Genomic DNA, 22617 nt, shown 5'->3' with positions numbered 1-22617 from the left:
ATTCTGTTGAATCAGTTCTTGTTGAGCCAAAGGTTCCTTCCTGGCTTCCCTTTCCAAATACTTCTATTGGTTTAAAAAAGGCACACAATAGCTGGTTCACTTGTAAAATGTCTCTGAATTATCATTCAGAGCAACTGCTGAAGGAAAACTTAACTTTTTTTTCAGGTTTAAAGTGAGTTTTGACTGCAAGGAACAAAGAATTTAATACTTCCGTGCTAATGGAGATCAAGTTTCTCTTCTGTAAATTGTTCCCAGTTCTAAGCTGTTCAGTTACCTAACAACCAAGAATGCAGCCATTGGCAGCAAAAAGCCTCTGTCATTGATAACTGGTCACTAGTCCATAGACTAAGCAACATAGGTTGCTACCTAGCTTCATCTGTATACAACACTTCGGATCCTATTCATCTTGATCTCTTCAATTACTGCTTGTTCAAACAGCTTTTATGACATTTGCTTGACAAAACATGTTGCCATTCTTTCAAAACATTGATTTTAAAACAGTTCTTCCTCATTTTGATTACAAAAAGCACAAAACTAAATTAACACTGTCCTTATAATGGTTACATTACAATTACACGTTTGCTTGAATTCATGGAGCTAGTGGGAGGGAATTCAATTAGAATGAGTCATACAGGCACAAACACTACTTTGCTTGGGCACTTATGTTCCTGTCTACGCAAGTGAAATATCCGCCTGTCAATTTGATGGTGCCATAGTGGATTGAGGGCAGAAGGTGACTTGTGGAGAGAGCTGGGTGTTTGAATTGCATCAAGGCCGCGTAATAGAAGTTAGCAAATTATGGATATTTTCACCTTTATGCATCTACAAAACATTGTCTTCTGCTATACCAACGACTGTTCACTCCATTGGCCAGCTCCTCCCAGAATATTAACAAGACCGGTTTTTGTGCAAGGAAGCCAGCAGCCTTAAAGAAACCAACTTTCCTTTCCTGCATATCCTGGAGTAAAGCCTCCAAATTAGAGTTGTAGAGTTATAGAGATGTACAGCACAGAAACAGATATCCTAACCTGATCTAGTCCCATTTGCCAGCATGTAGCCCATATCTGTCTAAAACCTTCCTATTCATATACCCCTCCAGATGCCTTTTAAATGTTGAAATTGTACCAGCCTCTACCACTTCCTCTGGCAATTTGTTCCACCCTGTGCATGAAAAAAATTGCCCCCTAGGTCCCCTTTAAATTTTTCCCCTGTCACCCTAAACCTATGGTTCCTAGTCCTGGACTCTCCTATCCCAGTGAAAAGACCTTGTCTATTTGCCCTATCGATGCTCCTCATGATTTTATGAACCTCTATAAGGTCACCCCTCAGCCTCCAATGCTCCAGGAAATACAGTCCCAGCCTATTCAGCCTCTCCCTATAGCTCATATCCTCCAACCCTGGCAACATCCTTCTAAATCTTTTCTGAACCCTTTCAAGTTTCACAACATAACATCCTAAAAAAACAAAATAAAGAAATCTTCAATTGCAAACATAAAGTCTTTAAATATTTCATCGTGCAGTTGTCCAGTGATTACAAGAAACGAACTTTAAATAGCTACCGGCTGGCTGACTATCTTGCCACGGACATGCGTTTGCGATGCAGCAGCCAGTTTATGTATGTTCTTCAGGAGCAGTCACCTCAGTGCATATGTGAGAGGGTGGCACAGGTCCTTGTGGCTGAGAAAAAGATAAAATCATTTTAATGCTGATAGAGCCTCATCTCTGCAGGCAAAGCAAATTGATCTGTGTTGGGATTAATTACATTAATCCAAGAAAAATTGGATCCTTTCTAAAAATCCTAATTAAACATCCTCAACTCGATGGAACTTTAGAGGACATAAAAATAAAACAAAGACCTGTGGATACTGGAAGTCTAAAATAAAAATAGAAAGGGCTGGAGAAATTAAGGAGCTCTGGCACCATCTATAGAGAGAGAAGGACAGAGTTAATGTTTTGAGCCCAGTGACAGTGGATCACTGGACTTGAAATGTTAACTCTGTTTATTTGTTCACAGATTCTGCCAGACCTGCTGACTTTTCTGGCACGTCTTGTTTTTGCTTTAAAGTTCATGATGGACAACATTCTCTGAGATTGCCTTAATACAATCCATGGTGATTTGTGGTGGTTTAGAGAAAAAAAATCACTACTAATTTATATCTGTTCTCTACTGCCATACAAAGGGACATTGCAACGGGGAGATGCAATCCCTCTGCGATTCAGTTCCTTGCCAATTCTTGGTTAACTGGCTACCCAGTAACATGAAAATATTGAGTGGAAATAAATTGAAGATTACACATTCAGAGGAATACAAGGCTGTTCTAAAAGGCATCATTTATGGGTCGAGAGTGTGGATCTGGAAAAGCACAGCAGGTCAGGCAGCATCCAAGGAGCAGGAGAAGCAACATTTCAGGCATAAGCCCTTCATCAGGAATTTAGCTGAAGACCTTCATGACAGAGGAAATGACACAAAAGAGAGAGACTCACTGAAATTCTTGTAGAGAGAGGAGGAGAACTTCTTCAAGGTATGATTTGGAGATGCCAGTGTTGGACTGGAGTGTACAAAGTTAAAAATCATACAACACCATGTTATAGTCCAACAGGTTTAATTGGAAGTACACTAGCTTTCGGAGCGACGCTCCTTCATCAGGTGGTAGTGGAGGGCTCAATCCTACACACAGAATTTATAGCAAAAATTTACAGTGTGATGTAACTGAAATTATACATTGAAAAATTGATTGTCTGTTAAGCCTTTCAGCTGTTAGATGACAGTGATAGTTTCACTTCTTTCATGTGTAAATCACAAAACCTTTTTTTAAAAAAGTTGTATTCTCGGATTAGCTGTTAACAATGGTGATAGCTAGACAATATGTTGAAGGTGTTAGCCCCCTGTGTTCTCTGTCTATGCCATGATGTTTAGATTGATTCTAATCTAAAAAGTGAGATTACGGAGTTTTACATGAATGCATGCAGTTTTTGAGCAAAGTACAATGTAACCCTGCAAGTACAAATTCACCCCATAAAATATATGTGTGCATGTGGGTCTTTGTCTGTCTGTGTGTATGTGTTTGTCTGGGTTGTGGGTTGTGTGTGTGAGAAAGTGTATGTGTGTGTGTAGTGAGTGCAGAGTGTCTTAAGTCTGTGAGGGGGTGCATTATTGAGTGTGGGAGTGGGTGTGGTCTGTAAGGGTGTGTGTGGGTGTCCGTGTGCGTGTCTGTGTATATGTGTGTCCGTGTGTATGTGTGTATAGGAGTGCCTGTGTGTGTGTGAGAGTGTGTGTGAGAGTGTGTGTGTGTAGGAGTATCTGTGTGTATGTATAGTGCAATGGTGGTCACCTGTAATGTGTCATGAACCCAAGGTCCCAGTTGAGGCCCTCCCTATGGGTACCATAGTCAAGGTAGGCATCCTTGGAAGACTCTTTGCTGTCGGGTTGAAATCAACTAGGAAAAAGTGAGCTCTGCAAATGCTGGAGATCAGCGTCAAGAGTGTGGTGCTCGAAAATCACAGCAGCATTTGAGGAGCAGGAGAATCAATGTTTAGGGCATAAGCACATCATCAGGAGATGGCATAATTTATAGCCAAAACTGAAATATTGTATTAAAAATACTACTCCATAAATTAACTATATTTTACAAATATTAGAAAGGTTGCATTTCTGGTCAGAAAGATAAAATATCTTTTCAAAATATCAGCTTATAGAGACATTTGCTCTTGAGTTACTTTGTAGTTTTGATTAGCGGCTTCAGTTTTCATTATGCTAATGAATGATGTGATGAATCTCACAATAATTTTTGTTGCTAAGCGACAGATTTTATGATGCTCAGAAATGTTTACCAAGGCATCACATGAGTGACTAAGTTTCTTAGCTTGCAACAAAAACCTTTTAAAAAAAATTTTCAGCAAATTTTTAAAAATACATTTTGAACATAAATTAACAAGTAAGCAATACTTTGTGAGTGCAGATTGAGTTGGAAATGTCTGAGAAAATGATTACAGCATCAATAACATTATGTTAGAGCTCAGAATTCACGGTTAGAATATGAATTTCTTACATCATGCTAGTTCAATTTTAAAACTACATTCAGCATACAAGGTAAAATTAAAATGGTTATTTTGCTTTTTGAAAACATCCATTATAAATGAATATATTTGTGACTGCTGCATTATAAATTCAATTGCAATTCATGATATTTTCTGAACCCTAAAATTGCATTACCATCACGTACTTTACCCTTGTGTAGCTAATATTCAATGCAGCAAATTCCACCTCTCAATAGAGATAGAGAACTATCTCTCTGACCTTACTTTGCTGTCATGGAAAACAGTTAATGCAGCAATCATGATCTCTTCAGCAGACCTTTTGTAAGACCCAAACCTTCTGAAAATGTTCATTAGAATTTCCAAAGCACTGTCTGAAATGCTGCACTGGACATTTTATGAAACTCAGAATAGAGATGATGGCTGATTACCGGAGCATAACTCTCATTTTATTGGCAGAAATTGCTAGAAATCCCCTGCACACTCTAAGACTAGCATGAAAACAATTCTGTGCAGTTTTGACTACTGAAATGAAACAAATGCAGCTCCTTATACAAACCTCACAACTCAGCTGCCAATTAATCTTACATCTGGGGAAAACTGCACTGACTCCCCATTTATCAAATTATTTTTAGTTGATACATTGTGCTAGAGATTGATATTCTTGAGGTTCATCTGAAATATCCAGAAAATCAATGGTGTTATTTGAAGTGTAAGCTTAATCTACTGGGAGATTCCAGACATTACTTTTACTTGATTTGACTGAACGTTTGACTGTTGTAAACGGCATGAAGCCACTGACTTCCACTTTCTGAACATTTATAACAGCACCTACCTTATTTTGTACCAGTTAGTTGTTTGCATGTAACTCAAAGTACAGAAAGGAAAATTAAAGCCATGTCAAATTCTATTACCGATTTCTGTACTATAATAATAGGTATCAGTGGAGTGTACTTGAAGAGTTTTATGTACTCCTCAGCTTCAATCTTCAAGCTGTTATTTAATTTTGATTATTTTTAATAACACACATTAAATTGCACATTGATATTGCAGAGACTAGAATTGTTTTGGGACACAGAGGGATATATTTGCTGCAGCATGGTTAAGACTTCCATCTGCCAAAATTCTAAACATTTTGCTTAGTACAATGCAAAAAGCTGTGGGAGGAATTTTCTCATTTTTGAAAGTATGGGGTAAGTGCCTTGTGGTGACTAACATAATACCTCACTATCAAGAAAGCTCGGCCTACCTCTCATCAATCAGATAATTAAGAGCTGACTGGAAAGATAAAGCATGTTTCTCACAAATCACAGGCCTTGATGCTGGTGTCCCAGGTCACCAGATTCTGCTGACCACAGCTTCTGGATCCTAAACACTCCTGTCAAGGCCTATTCTTTGGGGTCAAAAAGATTGGCACTGGAAAAGCACAGCAGGTCAGGTAGCATCGGAGGATCAGGAAAGTCAACTTTTTGGGCATAAGCCCTTCATTAGGAATGTGAAGGGCTTTTGTGCAAAACACTGGCTCTCCTGCTTCTCGGATGCTGCCTGACCTGCTTTTCCAGCGTCATCCTTTCAACTCTGACTCTCCAGCATCTGCAGTCCTCACTTTTGCCTACATGTCAAAGGCAAATCCTTTTTATACTCTTCTTGAGGGGAGATGGTTGTGGGAGAGGAAGATCTGAGGATCATAGGTAAGGGCAGGGGTTTGGCTAACTGAGACCACTCTCTTGCCCCCCTGTTCAAGCTACTATTTGCCATCACATTAGGGCAATAACAAGCATGCATCGCCCACCAGCTGCAAGGAGGCCACCCTGGTTTCCCAGTGAGGGGAAAGCCGAGAAGGCAGGTAATTAGGGAGGTGGCAAGTTGAGGCCTGCAGTGCCTATTAATTAACCAACTAATGGTCTTAATCTGTGGTGGGTTGAGAAAGTCACCCAGAATCTATTTAGTGATGTGGCAAGAAACATGTGACTTCCTCTCCAGGGCCAACTCTCCCCAATATTGCTCAGTCTTGCCACCTCCAGGGAGGGAAAAATTGCATCCCATGTTGCTAATACCCATTCCAGGGCTACCTTTCTCATGAAAAATAGTTTTCAGAAAACTTCAGGAAAATCCCATAAATCAGAATATCAAAGTCACATGAGTTTCTGATATTAAAAGTCAATGCTTTACTATGTACTAAACACCCTATCTCTGCTATTTAGATGGAGATATTAACCAGCTTCCTCTAAGATGTGGTTACACATTGCAACTTTGAGAGCATGTGGATGTACTGAATGCAAGTCAACCTTTACTTTAAGTGGAAATGAATGATCCTTCTCCTTTCCACTACTGGGGTTTATGTGTGCTGTATACCTATTTTTATTAATGTTTCTGATTACTGCTCCCTTTGGCTCAACCACCAAGTGTTCTGTTATTTCTTCTGTTTTCCACCCAATCACAGAGAACCCCTTCCAGTTACTGAACACTAAATATATATCTACACCAGTAGGCTAGAGGCAAAGAGAGTTCATAATAGGGCAGGAAGGCAGGGGTGAAAAGCCTGTTGGCTTTCCTACTGTAGCCTCCCTCCACTTGCTCCACCTCAATTAAGTCCCTTTGCCTATTGGAGACTCCCACCAACTGAAAGGAAGAGACTTGATGGAAGAACCCCTGCTTTTTTAAAATAGCTCCTCACTACCAGTGTGCCAGAGGTGCTCTGATTTATACAGGAGATCTCACTCTGCTTCTCTGTGCTCTGGGTTCCAGTGATGATCCTCCTCCTAAGGCCCTTCTACCAACAGTATATTAGATTGGGATTTAATCCTATCAAGGCTCCCGGAATTCCTGGTGGATGGGTCCACTCCCATGACCTTTAAATTCTGGCTATTAATTCTGTTTCTTCCTTTGTATGTGTTGTCTGATCTAACAGAACACTTGGTGGTTGAGAAAACATATCCAGCAATTTCTGTTTTTGATTTCGTATAAAGCATTCCCAAAACAAGGTAAAGCCAATAACTAGCCCAACAATTTCCTTCAAGCATAATTTCCCAGACTTTGTGTTCTCAGTATGAAAATTGTTGGGCAAAATACATATTGAAAATTCAAGCTTGTCTGAGACTGAATTTAAGTGGTTGAGAAAATCATATATAGGGAAAGGATAAAACTTTCTTTAGGAGTGCAAATTTGGAAAATGGCCACTTTAAAAAAGCGCAATTCTATTTCTGTGTTGGTTAGGTTTTGAATGAGCTAAAATCAGACTCTTTATTTCAGTGCCATGCACTGCTGTCCACTGAACATTCCTATTATTCATTTCAGTCAATTTTTGTGACCTTTTTGAATTAAATTTTTAATGACACGTCCAGGAAAAGGAACAAATGCATAGTGAAGGATGCAATCAAGGATGAAGAAACCAAAACAAGGTTGAAATACATGAGGAAGTACTGATTGATTACCAACTTGTATTTTATAACCTTGAAGATGTTAGGTGCAACAGGATGTAAGAATTTAAGTTGTGAAGTCCCAGGAAAGAGTCAGAGAATCATGATTGGAAATTTTGATTAAGAAGAAAATTTAGATTATAAACCTTACATTTTGTACCACCTATATAGAGAAAACTAATTATTTTAATAGATTTCAATCATTTTGTCAATAAAGCACGTACAGAGAAAATTAGGCACAAAATCCGAGATTCTGTTTGTCGGAAAAGATTTTCAAGTCTGTTGCATATTGTTAAATGTGGATTATCCACATTGAATAGATTAGAGAGGTTGATAAAATGTGTGCCAACTAAATCTTACTGCATGAGAGAGATGAAGTGCTTATGTTTCAGTGTCCATAAATCTGATTAAAACATTGGCATTTCCTGCACGTAATGCTTATGCTGGAGTTTCTTTTCCTGTCCTTCGAGCCACTATTTTTGCCAACAGCACTTTTTTTGCCTTTTCTTTCATATTTGTTACCTATCTGATTTCAAATCTATCCATTTGCTCAGTCTATTATGTATCTATTCATCCAATATGTTTCTGTTCCATTCCCTTAAGGGTGATTAATATTGCGAGTGTCAGTAAGTGTGCTTGTGAATGTGATTATTCGGAATTCTCTTACTTTGTGTGATATTTCACTGTGTTGCCATAAATTTAACAGAATCCTGTTTACAATAATAAAACTGAATGTGAGTAGTTGGTTTTTATCCCTGGGTTATTTACACTCCAGTCTTGACTAATTGTATAAATGCACTGAATGTTAGTATCCAATCTAATAACACAAGACATAGATTCATTCAGCATCATCTAGGACAAGATTGATTACAATTAATGGTCCACCATCTCCACCATCCTTGCACCTAGTGTATTATCTATAGCATGCACTGCAGTAACTCTCAAATGTATGTTTGACAATAAAAGCATGCAGTGCTGAGAATGTGTTGCTGGAAAAGCACAACAGGTCAGGCACCATCTGAGGAGCAGGAAAATTGACGTTTTGGGCTGGAGCCCTTCATCAGGAATGAGGCAGGGATCCTCAGGAGTGGAGAGATGAAAGGGAGGGGAGGTGGAGCTGGGGAGAAGGTGGCTGAGAGTGCAATAGGTGGATGGAGGTGGGGATAAAGGTGATAGGTCGGAGAGGAAGGTGAGACGGAAGATTGACAGGTGGGACAGGTCTTGAGGGCAGTGCTGAGCTGGAAGGTTGGAACTGGGATAAGGTGGGGGGAGGGGAAATGACAAAACTGGTGAAGTCCACAATGATGCCCTGGGGTTAAAGGGTCCCAATGCAGAAGATAAGGTGTTCTTCCTCCAGGCATCGCGTGGTGAGGAAGTGGCGATAGAGGAGGCCCAGGACCTGCATGTCCTCGGCAGAGTGGGAGGGGGAGTTGAAATGTTCAGCCACAGGTTGGTAGGGTTGATTGGTGCGGGTATCCCGGAGATGTTCTCTAAAGCACTCTGCGAGAAGATGTCCAGTCTCCCCAATGTAAAGGAGACCGCATTGGGAGCAACGGATACTATGAATGACATGTGTAGAAGTGCAGGCGAAACTTTGATGAATGTAGAAGGCTCCTTTGGGGTCTTGGATGGATGTAAGCGAGGAGGTGTGGGGCAGGTATTGCAATTCTTGCAGTGGCAGGGGAAGGTGGTTTGTTATGGGGTGTGGACCTGACCAGGTGGTCACGGAGGGAATGGTCTTTGCAGAAAGCGGATAGGGGTGAGGAGGGAAATATATCCCTGGTGGTGGGGTCCATTTGTAGGTGGCGGAAATGTTGGCAGATGATGCAATTTGTATGGAGGTTGGTGGGGTAGAAGGTGAGGACCGGGGGAGGGTTCTGTCCTTGTTGCAGTTGGAGGGGTGAGGTTCGAGGGTGGAGGTGCAGGACGTGGATGAGATGCGTTGGAGCGCATCTTCAACCATCCTGAAGGGGAAGTTTTGGTCTTTAAAGAAGAAGGCCATCTGGTGTGTTCTGTGGTGGAACTGGTCCTTCTGGGAGCAGATACAGCAGAAGCGGAGGAATTGGCAATACGGGATGGCATTTTTGTAGGAGGTAGGGTGGGAGGAGGTATAATCCAGGCAGCTGTGGGAGTCGGTGGATTTGTAAAAAATGTCAGTGTTGAGTCGGTCCATGTGGATGGAGATGGAGAGGTCTAGTAAGTGGGGGGGGAGGTGTCCGAGATCGTCCAGGTAAATTTAAAGTCGGTGTGGTATGTGTTAGTGAAGTTGATGATCTGCTCCGATGCAGTCATCAGTGTAGCGGAGGAAGAGGTGGGGAGTGGTGCCGGTGTAACTCCAGAAGATGGACTGTTCTACAAAGCCGACAAAGAGACAGGCATAGCTGGGACCCATGCAGGTGCTCATGGCTATCCCTTTTGTCTGGAGGAGGTAGGAAGATTGGAAGGAGAAATTGTTGAGGGTGAGTACCAGTATAGCCAAATGAATAAGAGTGTCAGTGGAAGGGTATTGTTGGAGACGTTGGGAGAGGAAGAAATGGAGGGCTTGGAGGCCCTGATCATGGCGGACAGAGGTGTAGAGGGACCGAATGTCCATGGTGAAGATGAGGCATTTGTGTCCGGGGAAACTGAAGTCTTGGGGGAGGAAGAAGACGTGGGTGGTGTCCCAAACATATGTAGGGAGTTCCTGGACTAGGGGGGATAGGACAGTATCGAGGTAGTTGGAGCTGAGTTCAGTGGGGCAGGAGCAGGCTGAGACGATAGGTTGGCCAGGGTAATCAAGCTTGTGGATCTTGGGTAGGTGATAGAATTGGGGGGTGCGGGGTTCCTGAACTATGAGGTTGGAAGCTGTGGTTGGGAGATCCCCTGAGGTGATGAGGTTGTGTATGGTCTGGGAGATGATGGTTTGGTGATGGGGGGGTGAGGTCATAGTCGAGCGGGCAGTAAGAGGAGGTGTCTTCAAGTTGGTGCCTGGCTTCAGCGGTGTAGAGGTCAGTGCACCAAACTTCCACTGCACCCCCTTTGTCCGCTGGTCTGATGGTGAGATTAGGGTTGGAGCACAGGGAGTGGAGGGCTGTGTTTTGTGAGGGTGAGAGGTTGGAGTGGGTGAGGCAGTTGGACAGATTGAAGTAGTTGATGTCATGATAGAAGTTTGAAATGAAGAGGTCAAGGGTGGTAGCAGGCCAACACGGGTATTCAGGTGGATGGAGTGTGTTGAGGGTGGGAGAAGGGGTCCTCGGTGGGTGGGCAAGTGCCTTGGTTGTAAAAGTAGGCACAGAGGTGGAGGTGGCGGAAGAAACGTTCAAGGTCGCAGCGTGTGTTGAACTCATTAATCTGGGACCGTAGGTGAGGCCTCAGTCAGGGGGAGGTCTGGGGAATGGTGAAGACATGGCAGGGATGGGAGCTGGGACCTGGAGTGGCGCTGGAGTTTTGAGGTGGGATTGGAGCTAGGACCTGGAGTGGGGCTGGAGTTCGACGTGGGATTGGAGCTAGGACCTGGAGTGGGGCTGGAGTTTTGAGGTGGGATTGGAGCTAGGACCTGGAGTGGGGCTGGAGTTCGACGTGGGATTGGAGCTAGGACCTGGAGTGGGGCTGGAGTTCGACGTGGGATTGGAGCTAGGACCTGGAGTGGGGCTGGAGTTCGACGTGGGATTGGAGCTAGGACCTGGAGTGGGGCTGGAGTTTTGAGGTGGGATGGGAGCTAGGACCTGGAGTGGGGCTGGAGTTTGAGGTGGGATTGGAGCTAGGACCTGGAGTGGGGCTGGAGTTCGACATGGGGGCAGAGACAGTGCCTTGAAGGGGCATGGTTCTGGGCTCAGTAGTGATGTCACCAAAGGAGGTGACCCTTACAAAGGGTGTGGAAGTGGTTCTTATGGTTAAGTTAACGGAGCCGGAAATGACATCACGGGCTCCAGCCCGAAACTGTCGATTTTCCTGCTCCTCGGATGCTGTCTTACCTGCTGTGCTTTTCCAGCAACACGCTCTCAACTTTGATCTCCAGCGTCTGCAGACCTCACTGTCTCCGAATAAATGCATGCAACCTGTATCGACTAAAATTATAAGGGCATTAGATGCATGGCCACATTATTCCCCTCCAAGTCATGTGCCATCCAGTCTTGGGCTTCTTTTGCTATTCCCTGAGTGTAGCAGGATCACAATCCTGGAACTCCTGAATTAACAACGTTATGAGAGTACCTTCATCACGTGGATTGTGGTAATTCAGGAAGAAGGTACATTACCTTCCAAAGTGTAACCTGGGCTGGCTGATAAATGCAGGTCTTGCCATTAATGCCCAGATCATGAGAATGAATGAATCAAAAATAACATTTCTTGTGATCACTGTTGTCCAGAACTAGAGACAAGAATTAGAAACAGGACAAAGCAATTTGGCTCTTTAGCCTGCAGTGTTATTCAATAAGAACACAGCTGAGTTGATTGTGGCCTCAATTCCACCTTCCTGTCTATGCCATAACCCTTGACTCCCTTGTTAATCAAAAATCTAACTCCACTATGAATACATTCAATGACACAACCCTGAATTCCTCAGACTAATCTCTCTCAGAGAGAAAAGAACATCTCATCTCAGTCTTAAATGGGAGACCCACAGTTTTGTGCAATATCTCCTAGTTCTATATCCCACTTAAGGCCATACATTAGGTCATCCAAAACTCTGTTGCATGTATCTTAACTTGCAAGTCCCTTTTCTATCACATCCTGTACTCAGGAGCTTACATTGTCTCCCAGTCACACAATATCTTGATTTTAAAATCGCTAATCTTGTTTTCAAATCCCTCCAAGGCCTAATCCAACCCTATCTATGCAATCTCCTCCCATCCACAATCCTTAGAAATGTCTGTGCTCCACTAATCCTGGCCTCTAGTGCACCCAATTATATTTGCTCCTCCATTAGCAATGGTCTCTTCAGTTACCAACATCCCAAGCTCTGAAATGCCCTCCCTAACCCTCTCTGCTTATCTGCTGATTTTCCTTCATTAAAACAGTCCTTAAACCTACTTCTTTGACCAAGACTTTTGTCATCTGATTTATATCCCCTGATCATCACATAGTTTTTAAATGCTCCTGTTAACATTTTATGACATTAAAGGCAGTATATAAATACAAATTGTTGTCATACTTTTACATTCTATGCAAACCGAGATCGATAATATGATTTTCAGCAGGTAGAAACCCCAAGCATGATGGAGCAATCAAAGTAGAGGTTTTCATAATTCCCCTGTGCATTGCTACAATGTGCCTGGAATCTGTGGCACTCAGAGCCCATAAACCCATATGGGTTAAGCATGATTAGGATTGAAATCTTATTTAAATTTGAGAATTATTTCACAATGTACTTGGAGCACTTGAATAGTGCTTCTACAAACTAAGTAGCTGTGTGTTATTGTTTTCAAAATGGTTGGTCCTTAACTTCACTCGAGTGACTTGTGAGCAGTATTTTGTTTGCTTGTAACTATTCCTTAAGATAATTAAATTTTGCTGTTCATTTTTAGTAGTAAATATTTTAATATTCTAAAGCTGGGCAACAGTTCCTTTTCCTAAAGCAATGTAAATATTTTCTGAACAACTTGTACTGAAATGTTATTCCTCACCTCCCATCAGATGGGGTCTGAACCTAGGCCTTCTGGTTCAGAGGTAGGGACACTACTATTGCACTTCAAAAGCCTCATAAGTAAAGGTGCATAAATCCAGAGGACCATCAGACTCATTAGAGAGAGTGAGAGAGATGACTGGAGGAGAATTTAACCTGAGAGTCACTACACCTCCGATGGATGGCAAAGTTAAGAAGGCAGGACCTTCACAGTAAGCACAGCCAGGGCAGGCAGTGCACCTGCACTTTTGGTGTCAATCTGTATTGCAAACCAGATGTTCAGCCAACTGAGCTACTGACCCCCCTGACCCATATTTTATGTTAAGACTAACAGCTCTTGTTAATGTGCTGACAATCAATGATATTGTCCTTGACAAGTGAAAACCAACGAATGTTAATTTGCTGATCTTAAATCATGGAATAAAATGAACTTCTTGATGTTTCCTAATTTTCTTGCTCTCACGATCACAACATGCTTGTCTATGTTGTCACAAAGCTAGTCCCTTCTTTCAAAGAACTGTTCCTTTTCTCAAGGAACTGTGCCCTTGGTTTCTTTTCAGAGGGGTTGTAAACATCTCCCAACTTCGAGGTGACTAGTTTGGTACAGAGATGAAAAAGGATTTTGAGAGTTCTTTTGTTTATATGTAAACAGATGAGACTTCAGGCCAAAGTGGTCATGTTTTTGAAGGGAGCTGTATAATTAAAGGGGAGTGGTCAGCTCTCTAGCTGAGCAGATCAGTCCAGAACTAGTTACAAGTTCAGCTGTGTGGAAACAGGCTCTCTCTCTCTCTCCTTTTGCCCTTCTAACTTCACCCTGTAAGCATTTGTTCCATTTTTACTGTTTTTTAAGGGGGTTTGCTTATCGGGACTGTTGTGTATATTCAGAACAGTATAATTAAGTCTAGTTAAAATAGACTGAGTTCTGTAGGGGTTCTTTATTCTGGTCTTTGTGCTTCATTGTGTAATTTTGTGAATACATTTTTGTATGTTTTAAAACCTGGTCGTCAACCTAGCTAACTTATTCCGGGTAATTTTCTCTGTACACTTTCTGAAACAAATTGCAAAGTTATGGTCTGGGCTGCCTGCTTAAGAATGTTTTGAGTGGTCTGGCCTAGTCCATAACAATGTAAATTTGATGTTGAACAAAGTATAAGCTGTACAATATAGCATTAGAATTAGATATTATCTTACATTATATCGTTAAAAAATGTATTTCATAACACAGTGGCACATTTTAAGGATATGCCAAAGCAAAATACAAGCAACTAAATAGCTTTGAATCATTGGCATTGTTGTTATGTAGGAAAATGTTAAGTAGAACACATTTAATGACAGTTTTATTGTGTTGTATGTATATAAAATTTATTTAAGAAGTATCAGAATAATATCTTCGGCATTTATATTGTTTTATTAGCCCGTTACCTTTTCTTTTTTAAATACACTTACCTTTGTTTGCCTTCAGCAGTCAAGTGTAATTAATTCAGACATTATCTTGGATCTTCATCAGTTGTAGTAAATTTGTAGTACAGCAGACAAAGAAGTGAGATAGAAGTGCTAAACATCTTACATCAATCTCTCTTTCACTACAGTAAAGACAGATTCTAATTCTCAAGCTTCTTTAATATACAAAGAAGTTGACTATTTGAACTTTCATTTACATTTTGGAATGTAAACAAATGATGCTTTTGATAGATATATACAGACTAAATATTGTTCCATTGATTTTTGTTTTTCAGAATTGGTAAGGCTACTTAGAATTCTTGCTGAGTTTATTATAGTGAAACACTATATATGTAATAAATGTTACGGATAACAATTAATGTTTTTAACTTTAAATAATGTATCCATTGTTACTAGGTATGGCTGTTTGATTGTTTCATTTGTTTAATGATGTTTAGATATCTATTTACAATGAACAAGTCCTTCACAGGTACTTTATTGACAAATTAGCAGAATCTAAGACAGGAATCTAAGATAAAATAAAGAGCTGCAGATGCTGGAAATCTGAAACAAAAACAAAAATTGCTGGAGAATCTCAGCAGGTGTGGCAGTACTTGTGGACATAAAGCAGAAAACAGAATTCTGAAAGAAGTCACTGGAGCTGGAACATTAACTTAATGTTTCCTGACTTGCTGAGAGAGGTAAAATGATCACAGGGAAAGGGAGTTAGTGAGAAAAGGGTTGGCGCAGTTGCACGGGCAAGGGGATAACCAAGAAGCAAATGCAGCACATCATTTAGTGACTTTATAACCCAACCACTGCAATTCCATATTATTCCTGACTTTTCAAGTCAATTGGCTTCACTGGGCATGATAACAAGTGTGAGAGTTGATTTCAACTCCATTATTTAAAGGGACATTCACAACATGAAATCTGACAGACTCTGGAGTTGGGAACCAAATTAATTGATAGAATGGATTGCATGCATTCAAATGTTCCAACTTGTCTTACTGATGCCTGATCAATGTGAAGTCAGGTGTTACAAGGATCCTCAGGGTGATATTGTTCAATATCGATCAGAGGAAGAAACCTGCCAGTGAAATGAAAGGTATGGTTAGGCATTATTAATGAGGAGAGAGTGTGGTTCCACATTCATGGACTCTGAATTGAAGTGTTTTAATAACCTCAGAAGGATGGGAAAAGTGAGTACAATGGCACCTTCAACTATATTCCAATATGTGTAAACACTTAGCTCCTCATTCTGCCTTCTCAAACTTCAAAACATCATTCGTCATATCAGTTTACTTTACTGATACACCCACCCCTTTCTATGCATTTGCTTACAATGCCTTCTGTCTATCCACCACTGACACATTCATGTTTATGCAATGTCATTCCTGGCCTTCATCGTTCCCCTCAATAAATGCTCTTTGTTCGTCCATTCTAATATGCCGCTACTCTCGCTTGGCAGACTCTTCTCTCCCTTGCTACAAATGAGTACGTGAAGGTGAGAGAGAGGCACGAGATCTGGACCTCTAGCCATCTCACAATCAACAACTATAGAAGAGGTTGTGCTGGACATTAGCAAACTCTTGGCATGCTTGCTGCTGGAAAAGGGATCCTCACACAGTGATAGAATTAAAGATCAGAGAATTCAATGCACACATCACTGACTAGTGTTGACTTGATTAAACAGGCTGTGAATTATGATCGGGAGTCTAATGACCAGTTAAAGCATTCTCATTTTGGCAGTTCTAATTCAAGTCTTTAATCTCTGTAGGAAGTTGTGGGTGAGAACAATGGTGACTTCTCAGAGAATGTCTCAGACTCTGTTGGTACACCATGCAAACCAGACACTCCTAGATTTTCACCTGGCAATTTGCATATCAAAATTGAGCAAGACAAGATGGTGGAGATACGAAGAACACTGGATAATCTATGTCAGAGGCAACAGGATAATCCAAGCTCTGCACATCTGAATGTAGATGCTGTTCCTCAGGGATCATCAATGAAGTGGATACTGCTAGAGCAACCTCATAGGATATACAATGTACCGTTGTATTGTACATGCTTGCAGAGAGATTAGAAGAATCCATTTAAACAGGAGTGCTCTGATATCACAAGTTTTTGTGATGATATCTCTATTTCTGAAAAGAATAGCCATCTACATAGAACATCACACACCTCAATCAAACAACTGCAATTAGACCACCATCAATGGCTGTCACACCACAAGTGGTATTTAAAATACAAATGTCTTACCTGCTAATTAGAGAGTTGTTATGTTTCTTCCTTTGGATAGACCTGCTAGGCAGAGACAGGCTTTAACCAGGATCAGTAATCTCAGGTTCAAAAATCCTGCAACCTTAAGGGCTGTTGACTGCCTGAAGCCAACAACTGTGTATTGCTTGCTACAGTCACTGGGGAGCAGTGGCATAGGCTGGCAATACACTAACATAAGGCCCACAATTGCCAAGGGGTCCACACCATAGATGAATGATTTTACAGGGTGGGAGTTGCAAGGCGGATTGAGTCATAGAATAGCCGAAGAGAATGGGTAGCAAAGGGCATGACAGCTGCTCAAAGAGGCAACCAACTCCTGATGGCAGGTCCTTCAATCACCCACTAAGTGTTCTGAGCAAAGGACCCTGGCTCGGAGCCAACAAGCAATAGTATCAGGATTTTTTTCCTGGCATTCTCATATCAATAATCCCTCACCCACCATTGCTGATGAATACCAATGGCAGTGGGATAAGACCCTGGAGTGGACATTTTTTGCTGGAACCTCCCTCTCTTCTGACTGTTAAATGGAACTTTATTCCCCCCCCCAACCACCATCACACCACCCATCTTGCTTCAGGGTAGGAAATTAAATATCACCATATGAATGGTACCATTATTTTAACTAGAAATCTTGGCACTCTGGCCTTGGTCATCTCATCAATCCATAACAATGTGTTGTGTAGTTTATTGTCAGCATGGAAATAGAACTGTGCTATAATAGAGTTAGAACAGGACATGGAAGTGGGGACTAGGCTCAATGCCAACTCCTCCACAGCCAGTCTGTGCCCCCTAAGCAGTAATCTGGCCCAATTACCAAATTTGTCACTGCTTTTGTTGGGAGTCCCTCAGCCTCCAAAACCAGATGCCAAGACCTTCTTAACAATCACAGCACAAACTTGAACAGCCTGCATCAATCACTGCTGAAGACACAGAGCCAAGAGGGTTACAATAAATAGAAGTGCCAGAAGATAGAGAAAGAAAGGGTGTGTGAAAATTTGTACTTGCATAAAGATATTGACATGGGTATATTGCTCAATGTTAGAATCTTAAGTTGCCATTTTAGTTTTCAGCCATATAAATATCATTTGTTTCCACATTAGTTTCCTGTTATCTTTTTCATTTCTGCTGAAAAGTAAGACAAAAGTTGACACCAAGCAATGGTGCCTGTGAATCTGATGCTTAGTTATTTGCAGGATTGCTTTGTGTTGGGAGATGGGAGGAAGAGGACTTTATCTGATTTATGGATGGATGGAACCTAACTGAATCTTGCACCAATGAGTGTGTCCGGTGCAGCAAAGTACAATCTCAATGGTGCTTTGGCTGCATCACATTTCACCTAAGAATTATTTAGTGAGGTTCCTCAAACTCTTCTCTGTTGTGACTCGATTCTAGTGGTTCACACTTTGTCTGACCACTAAGTGAGAGTTGCAGGAATGGGAGAGAGTGGTTGAGCTGGTTATGGGTTAACCCAACAGAAAAACTGAACAAATGAGACATACTGTTACTGATTCGTCTTGATACCTCAAAATACACTCCCAAATACTTAATTTCCAAGTATTACTGGATTTATTCCATGATTTATTGGTACAGGCTACCCTAGCTTTGCAGGTTACAGTGCAGGTGTAGATCCAGGTTCCTTTTGAATGAATTGAGTTTTCTGCTTAACTACCAAACTGGGTAGCAAATTCCAGACAGCCTTGGTGAAACAGTATCTCCTTATGTTCTGTCTAATCTTTCTACTTGTCATCCTAAATCTGTGTACCCATATAAATGACCTCTCCTTTTTTGAGATTTGTCTCAATTTCTCTGCACTTGCTCACCTATGGAGGTGGAATATTTATTTTTATTGAACATGGAAGAATGTTCGTTCTTTTTTGTAATTAACAATGTGCTAATAAAATTATATTCTCAGAAATCAGATTTCAAAGTCAGCTGTCTTTGGGATTTCATTAATTAGTCACTGAACATGAAGACTCCCACATTCTCTTTTTTTTCCATTGAAGTAAGAGATTTTACCCTCAAGCAAATAGACTGGCTAATTCTGTTTCACATATGTTCCTGAGCTGTTTACTAAGAGGTGGGTAAACTAGGTGTCAGTGTACCCTCTGTTTCTTTCCCCTCCTGCTTCTTGCAGCTTGACTGTAACCATATGCCAATTCAAATTAGTTTTAAATTGATACAGACAGTATACTGATACGTCAGCATGCTGCACCATCCAAATATCAAGACATTGCATTACGGTATATTTGGTCACTATTTCTATTTTAATTTTTGAATCTGTTATACCAGTTCTTGACTCCGGCTATTGTGCTGCCATTTGTCAAATTCTCTGTTCATTCATGTAAACAAACTTAACGTTGGGTTATCTATGAAATACATCTCTATTAGCCCTGCATTAGTATGAAATCAAAAACATTTCAGTGGTTTTACAGTTCCCTAAATATAAGACAATTTTCCTCATTGATCAATAGTCCCTTGAAAACCTAGTTCAGTAAGTGTAGACACATTAGAATGCAAATGTAAAGTCAAAGATGAAAAAGTGGGTTTGACTCAAGAACCCATTCAGCTTCTTTTAATAACTTAAACAGAAACAAAGCATATCATGTTTTGCTCTTAATGCTACTACGTATTTAAAGTTTATTTTGTAGAATAGCAAATTAAGTTATTCTTACAGCTCTAAATAAAGATTGTAATACTGCATCTATTATATCTTTCAGCTTTGTCAGAAGAAACTGGGAATAACACAAAAACATGTTTCTTTATTCAACACTCCCATTTCAGATCACCAAAGTCTAAGGTAAAAGCTGAATAAGAAATTATTAGCTCATAAATTAAAACATTGCAATTATTATCTGTAAAACTTTTAAATTTGTGACCTTGTGACTAACTTGATGATGCTATATTATAATGTATCAATAAAAGGGAACTAATAGAACAGTAACAAGGCATTTTGTTTTAAATTGCTGACATGCTTCTGGTGATATGTTCCAATTTTCAGTGGTTTGGGTTGTGATCACTCATGCTGGAAAAAGTCAGCAGCCTCAATAATATATTAAAAGAATAGGTCATATCAAAGGTTTTACACAAGACAGTTTTCTTGTTATTCAGTGCTGCAGTAGGGATGGGGTTGGTTAGCTCTGTCGGCTGCACAGTTGGCTTGCAATTCGGAGTGATGCCAACAGTGTGTGTTCAATTCCTGTACTGGCTGAAGGTACCATGAAGGACTCTCCTTAACTTTTCTCTTTGCTGGAGGCATGTTGACTCTCAGGTTAAACCACCACCAGTCATCTCTTTCTATTGAGAGAGTAATTTTATGGTCTGGTGAGACTATGGCAATTTTACCATTGGATTGAAGGATAGGGATGTATTTTACTAGCACCTTGATAACAGGCTTTGGAGGGGAAAGTGGGAGGGCTGATATGGAGGACAGAGGAATGTGATGGGAGGGGAAATCAATCAATTCCCACTTCCATCGAATATTGCCAGAATTGTTGCCAACTGAAGAAAATATATGTGTAGTGGGATACTACCCCCCTCCCACCACCCCACCCCCACTACTGTTTATTGGTATAGAGAGACTGCCATGTAAACCCTGTGCAGGACCCCTCCTTATTGGACACTCCACAGACCACAGATGGGCCCTGTGACTAAGGCACTGCCACTAAAATAAGAAACCCATCCCCTCAAACCACTCATCACCACACTTGATTGCCAGGGTCTGCCAGTCCTGCCCTAGCTTGCTGAAAAAGCTTTGTCTTTTGAAGGTGCCTCAGCATGTAGGTACACTTTTCCCACTCCTGCAACCTTGGCAATGCAACCACTAATGTTGGTGTAGTTAGGAAGAAGGCTGAGCAGCTGGCCCACTGATTCACTGGGCAGTTTTGAAAGGCAGCCTATCATCCTCTATTGGATATTGGTTCTGCCACCAGCAAATACCATGCCAGGTCCTTCCGTCTCTTTGTGCAGGGTTCGTTGTTATCAAACAACTCAAGCAGTTCAGTCCAGAGAGTCACTGTATGGCAGGAAAAGGAAACAAGGAAGTAAAAACAGAAAATTCTCAAAATACTCTACATATTTAACAGTGTCTGTGGGTAGAGAAACAGTTTTCAGATTTATTGTTTCAGATTGTGATTTTTCAACAGTTCTGAAACCTGAAATGTTAACTCTGTTTATCTTTCCACAGATACTATCAGACCTGCTAAGTGTTCCTAGAATTTTCATTTTTATTTCAGATTTTTAGCATCCACAGAATTTTGCTTAGAGGAATAAAAATTGAGAATAAAAAGAGCTATAGAGAGAGGCCGAATAGGCTGGGGCTGTCTACCCCGGAATGTCAGAGGCTGAGGCTTGACCTTATAGAGGTTTATAAAATTATGAGGGACATGGATAAGGTAAATAGACAAGGTCTTTTCCCTGGGATGGGGGAGTCCAGAACTACAGGGCATACGTTTAGGGTGAAAGGGGAGAGATATAAAATGGACCAAAGGAGCAACTTTTTCATGCAGAGGGTGGTGCTTTATGGAATGAGCCGCCAGAGGAAGTGGTTGAGGCTGATACAATTACAACATTTAAAAGGCATCTGGATGAGTATATGAATAGGAAGAGATATGGGCCAAATGCTGTCAAATGGAAGTGAATTAATTTAGGATATCTGCTTGGCATGGACAAGTTGGACCAAAGGGTCTGTTTCCGTGCTGTACATCTCTTTGAGAAAGTGTCAAATCACTGTGTGAAATGTGTTTCCTTTGGTAAAATCCACAGTTCTCAGTGAGGAGTCGTGACTATTTTCAAGACTCATAATGGGATCAGAGTGAGAATATGAATGGGAAGCACTAGACTACCTCCAACCAGAGACGGTTTATGCATATATGCAGGGGCTCACAAGAGCTAATGATTACCCTTTCATGGCAACTGAGTACAGCAGAAGGCTAACAATAGTCCATGAACTGGATATACCAATTCCTGTGGGAATTCCTGTGAGAGTTTGTAAGGAAAACAGCCTCTATGTATCCAATGACAACACATGTTTATGTTTTCCATTAGGTAATTTAAAGCAGAGGGATTACTTTAGTTTTAAAAGCAGACACTTTTAGGCATCTTTTCTACCATTAAGTATATACTACAACTCTGCTTAGGAGGCAATAAAGTGAAGCTGTAGAGATGAGTACTACATCCAAATTAGAAATCTGATATGATTCAAATGGAGCAATACTTCAAAATTGTATTCCAATGAAATTTACTTGTTGGTTTTAAAAAAAGTGACAGTGTGGATCCATGAAGGGCCAATTTGTGTTTCTTTCCAAAGTTATGCGTTTGTGTTTTGTATGTTGGAAGTGAATTACTATCTGCAGGAATTGCCAGCACACTCATCCCCAGCGACTTAGTAAATTTGTCTGTTTGATTTATCTGGAATTCTAATTAAATAAGGAACAGCTATGCACTATTTTCCTGGTGGTCCTGATTACAGTTTCCCCTACTCGGGGAATTTGTCAGTTTTAATAAGGCTCTGGGATGTGCTAATCTTAGGAACCAATTTAATGAGAGTGTTCAATCCTATTTGGCTATAATGCATCATACCTGCTCATTTTGGAAAAGACACCAGAGGGAACCAGCTTTTTAGTTTATCATTTCCCCAATCCAGTCTCTGAATATTCCACTGAAAAGCTGTTCTCAAGCCCATAGGAACTGATTAATTCTTAAGAATGGATACCAGAGTAGCTTTAGAATCTGATTCAGCTTGATCCAAATTCAGTTTCTATTTGGATTTGTTCTGACTTCGGATGACATAGCAGCACCTTATTGTGTGCAATGGCATGAAAATAGATGAACATCAAGGGT

The 22617-nt window shown here is 40.9% G+C and overlaps 1 protein-coding gene across 2 annotated transcripts in view; it reads left to right on the top strand.

Annotated features, from left to right (window-relative positions):
* Window positions 1-22617, top strand: part of c38h10orf90 (chromosome 38 C10orf90 homolog) — a 200704-nt gene that overhangs the window by 111273 nt on the left and 66814 nt on the right. For both annotated transcript variants that reach the window (XM_072557585.1, XM_072557586.1), the window contains exon 4: window positions 19497-19576. In XM_072557585.1, coding sequence (XP_072413686.1) covers window positions 19497-19576 — 80 coding nt within the window. The remainder of the gene's footprint in view (window positions 1-19496; window positions 19577-22617) is intronic.

This window comes from Chiloscyllium punctatum, chromosome 38 (genome assembly GCF_047496795.1).
Source record: "Chiloscyllium punctatum isolate Juve2018m chromosome 38, sChiPun1.3, whole genome shotgun sequence".
NCBI classification, from domain to species: domain Eukaryota; kingdom Metazoa; phylum Chordata; class Chondrichthyes; order Orectolobiformes; family Hemiscylliidae; genus Chiloscyllium; species Chiloscyllium punctatum.
This window is presented reverse-complemented; position numbering and strand designations above follow the sequence as displayed.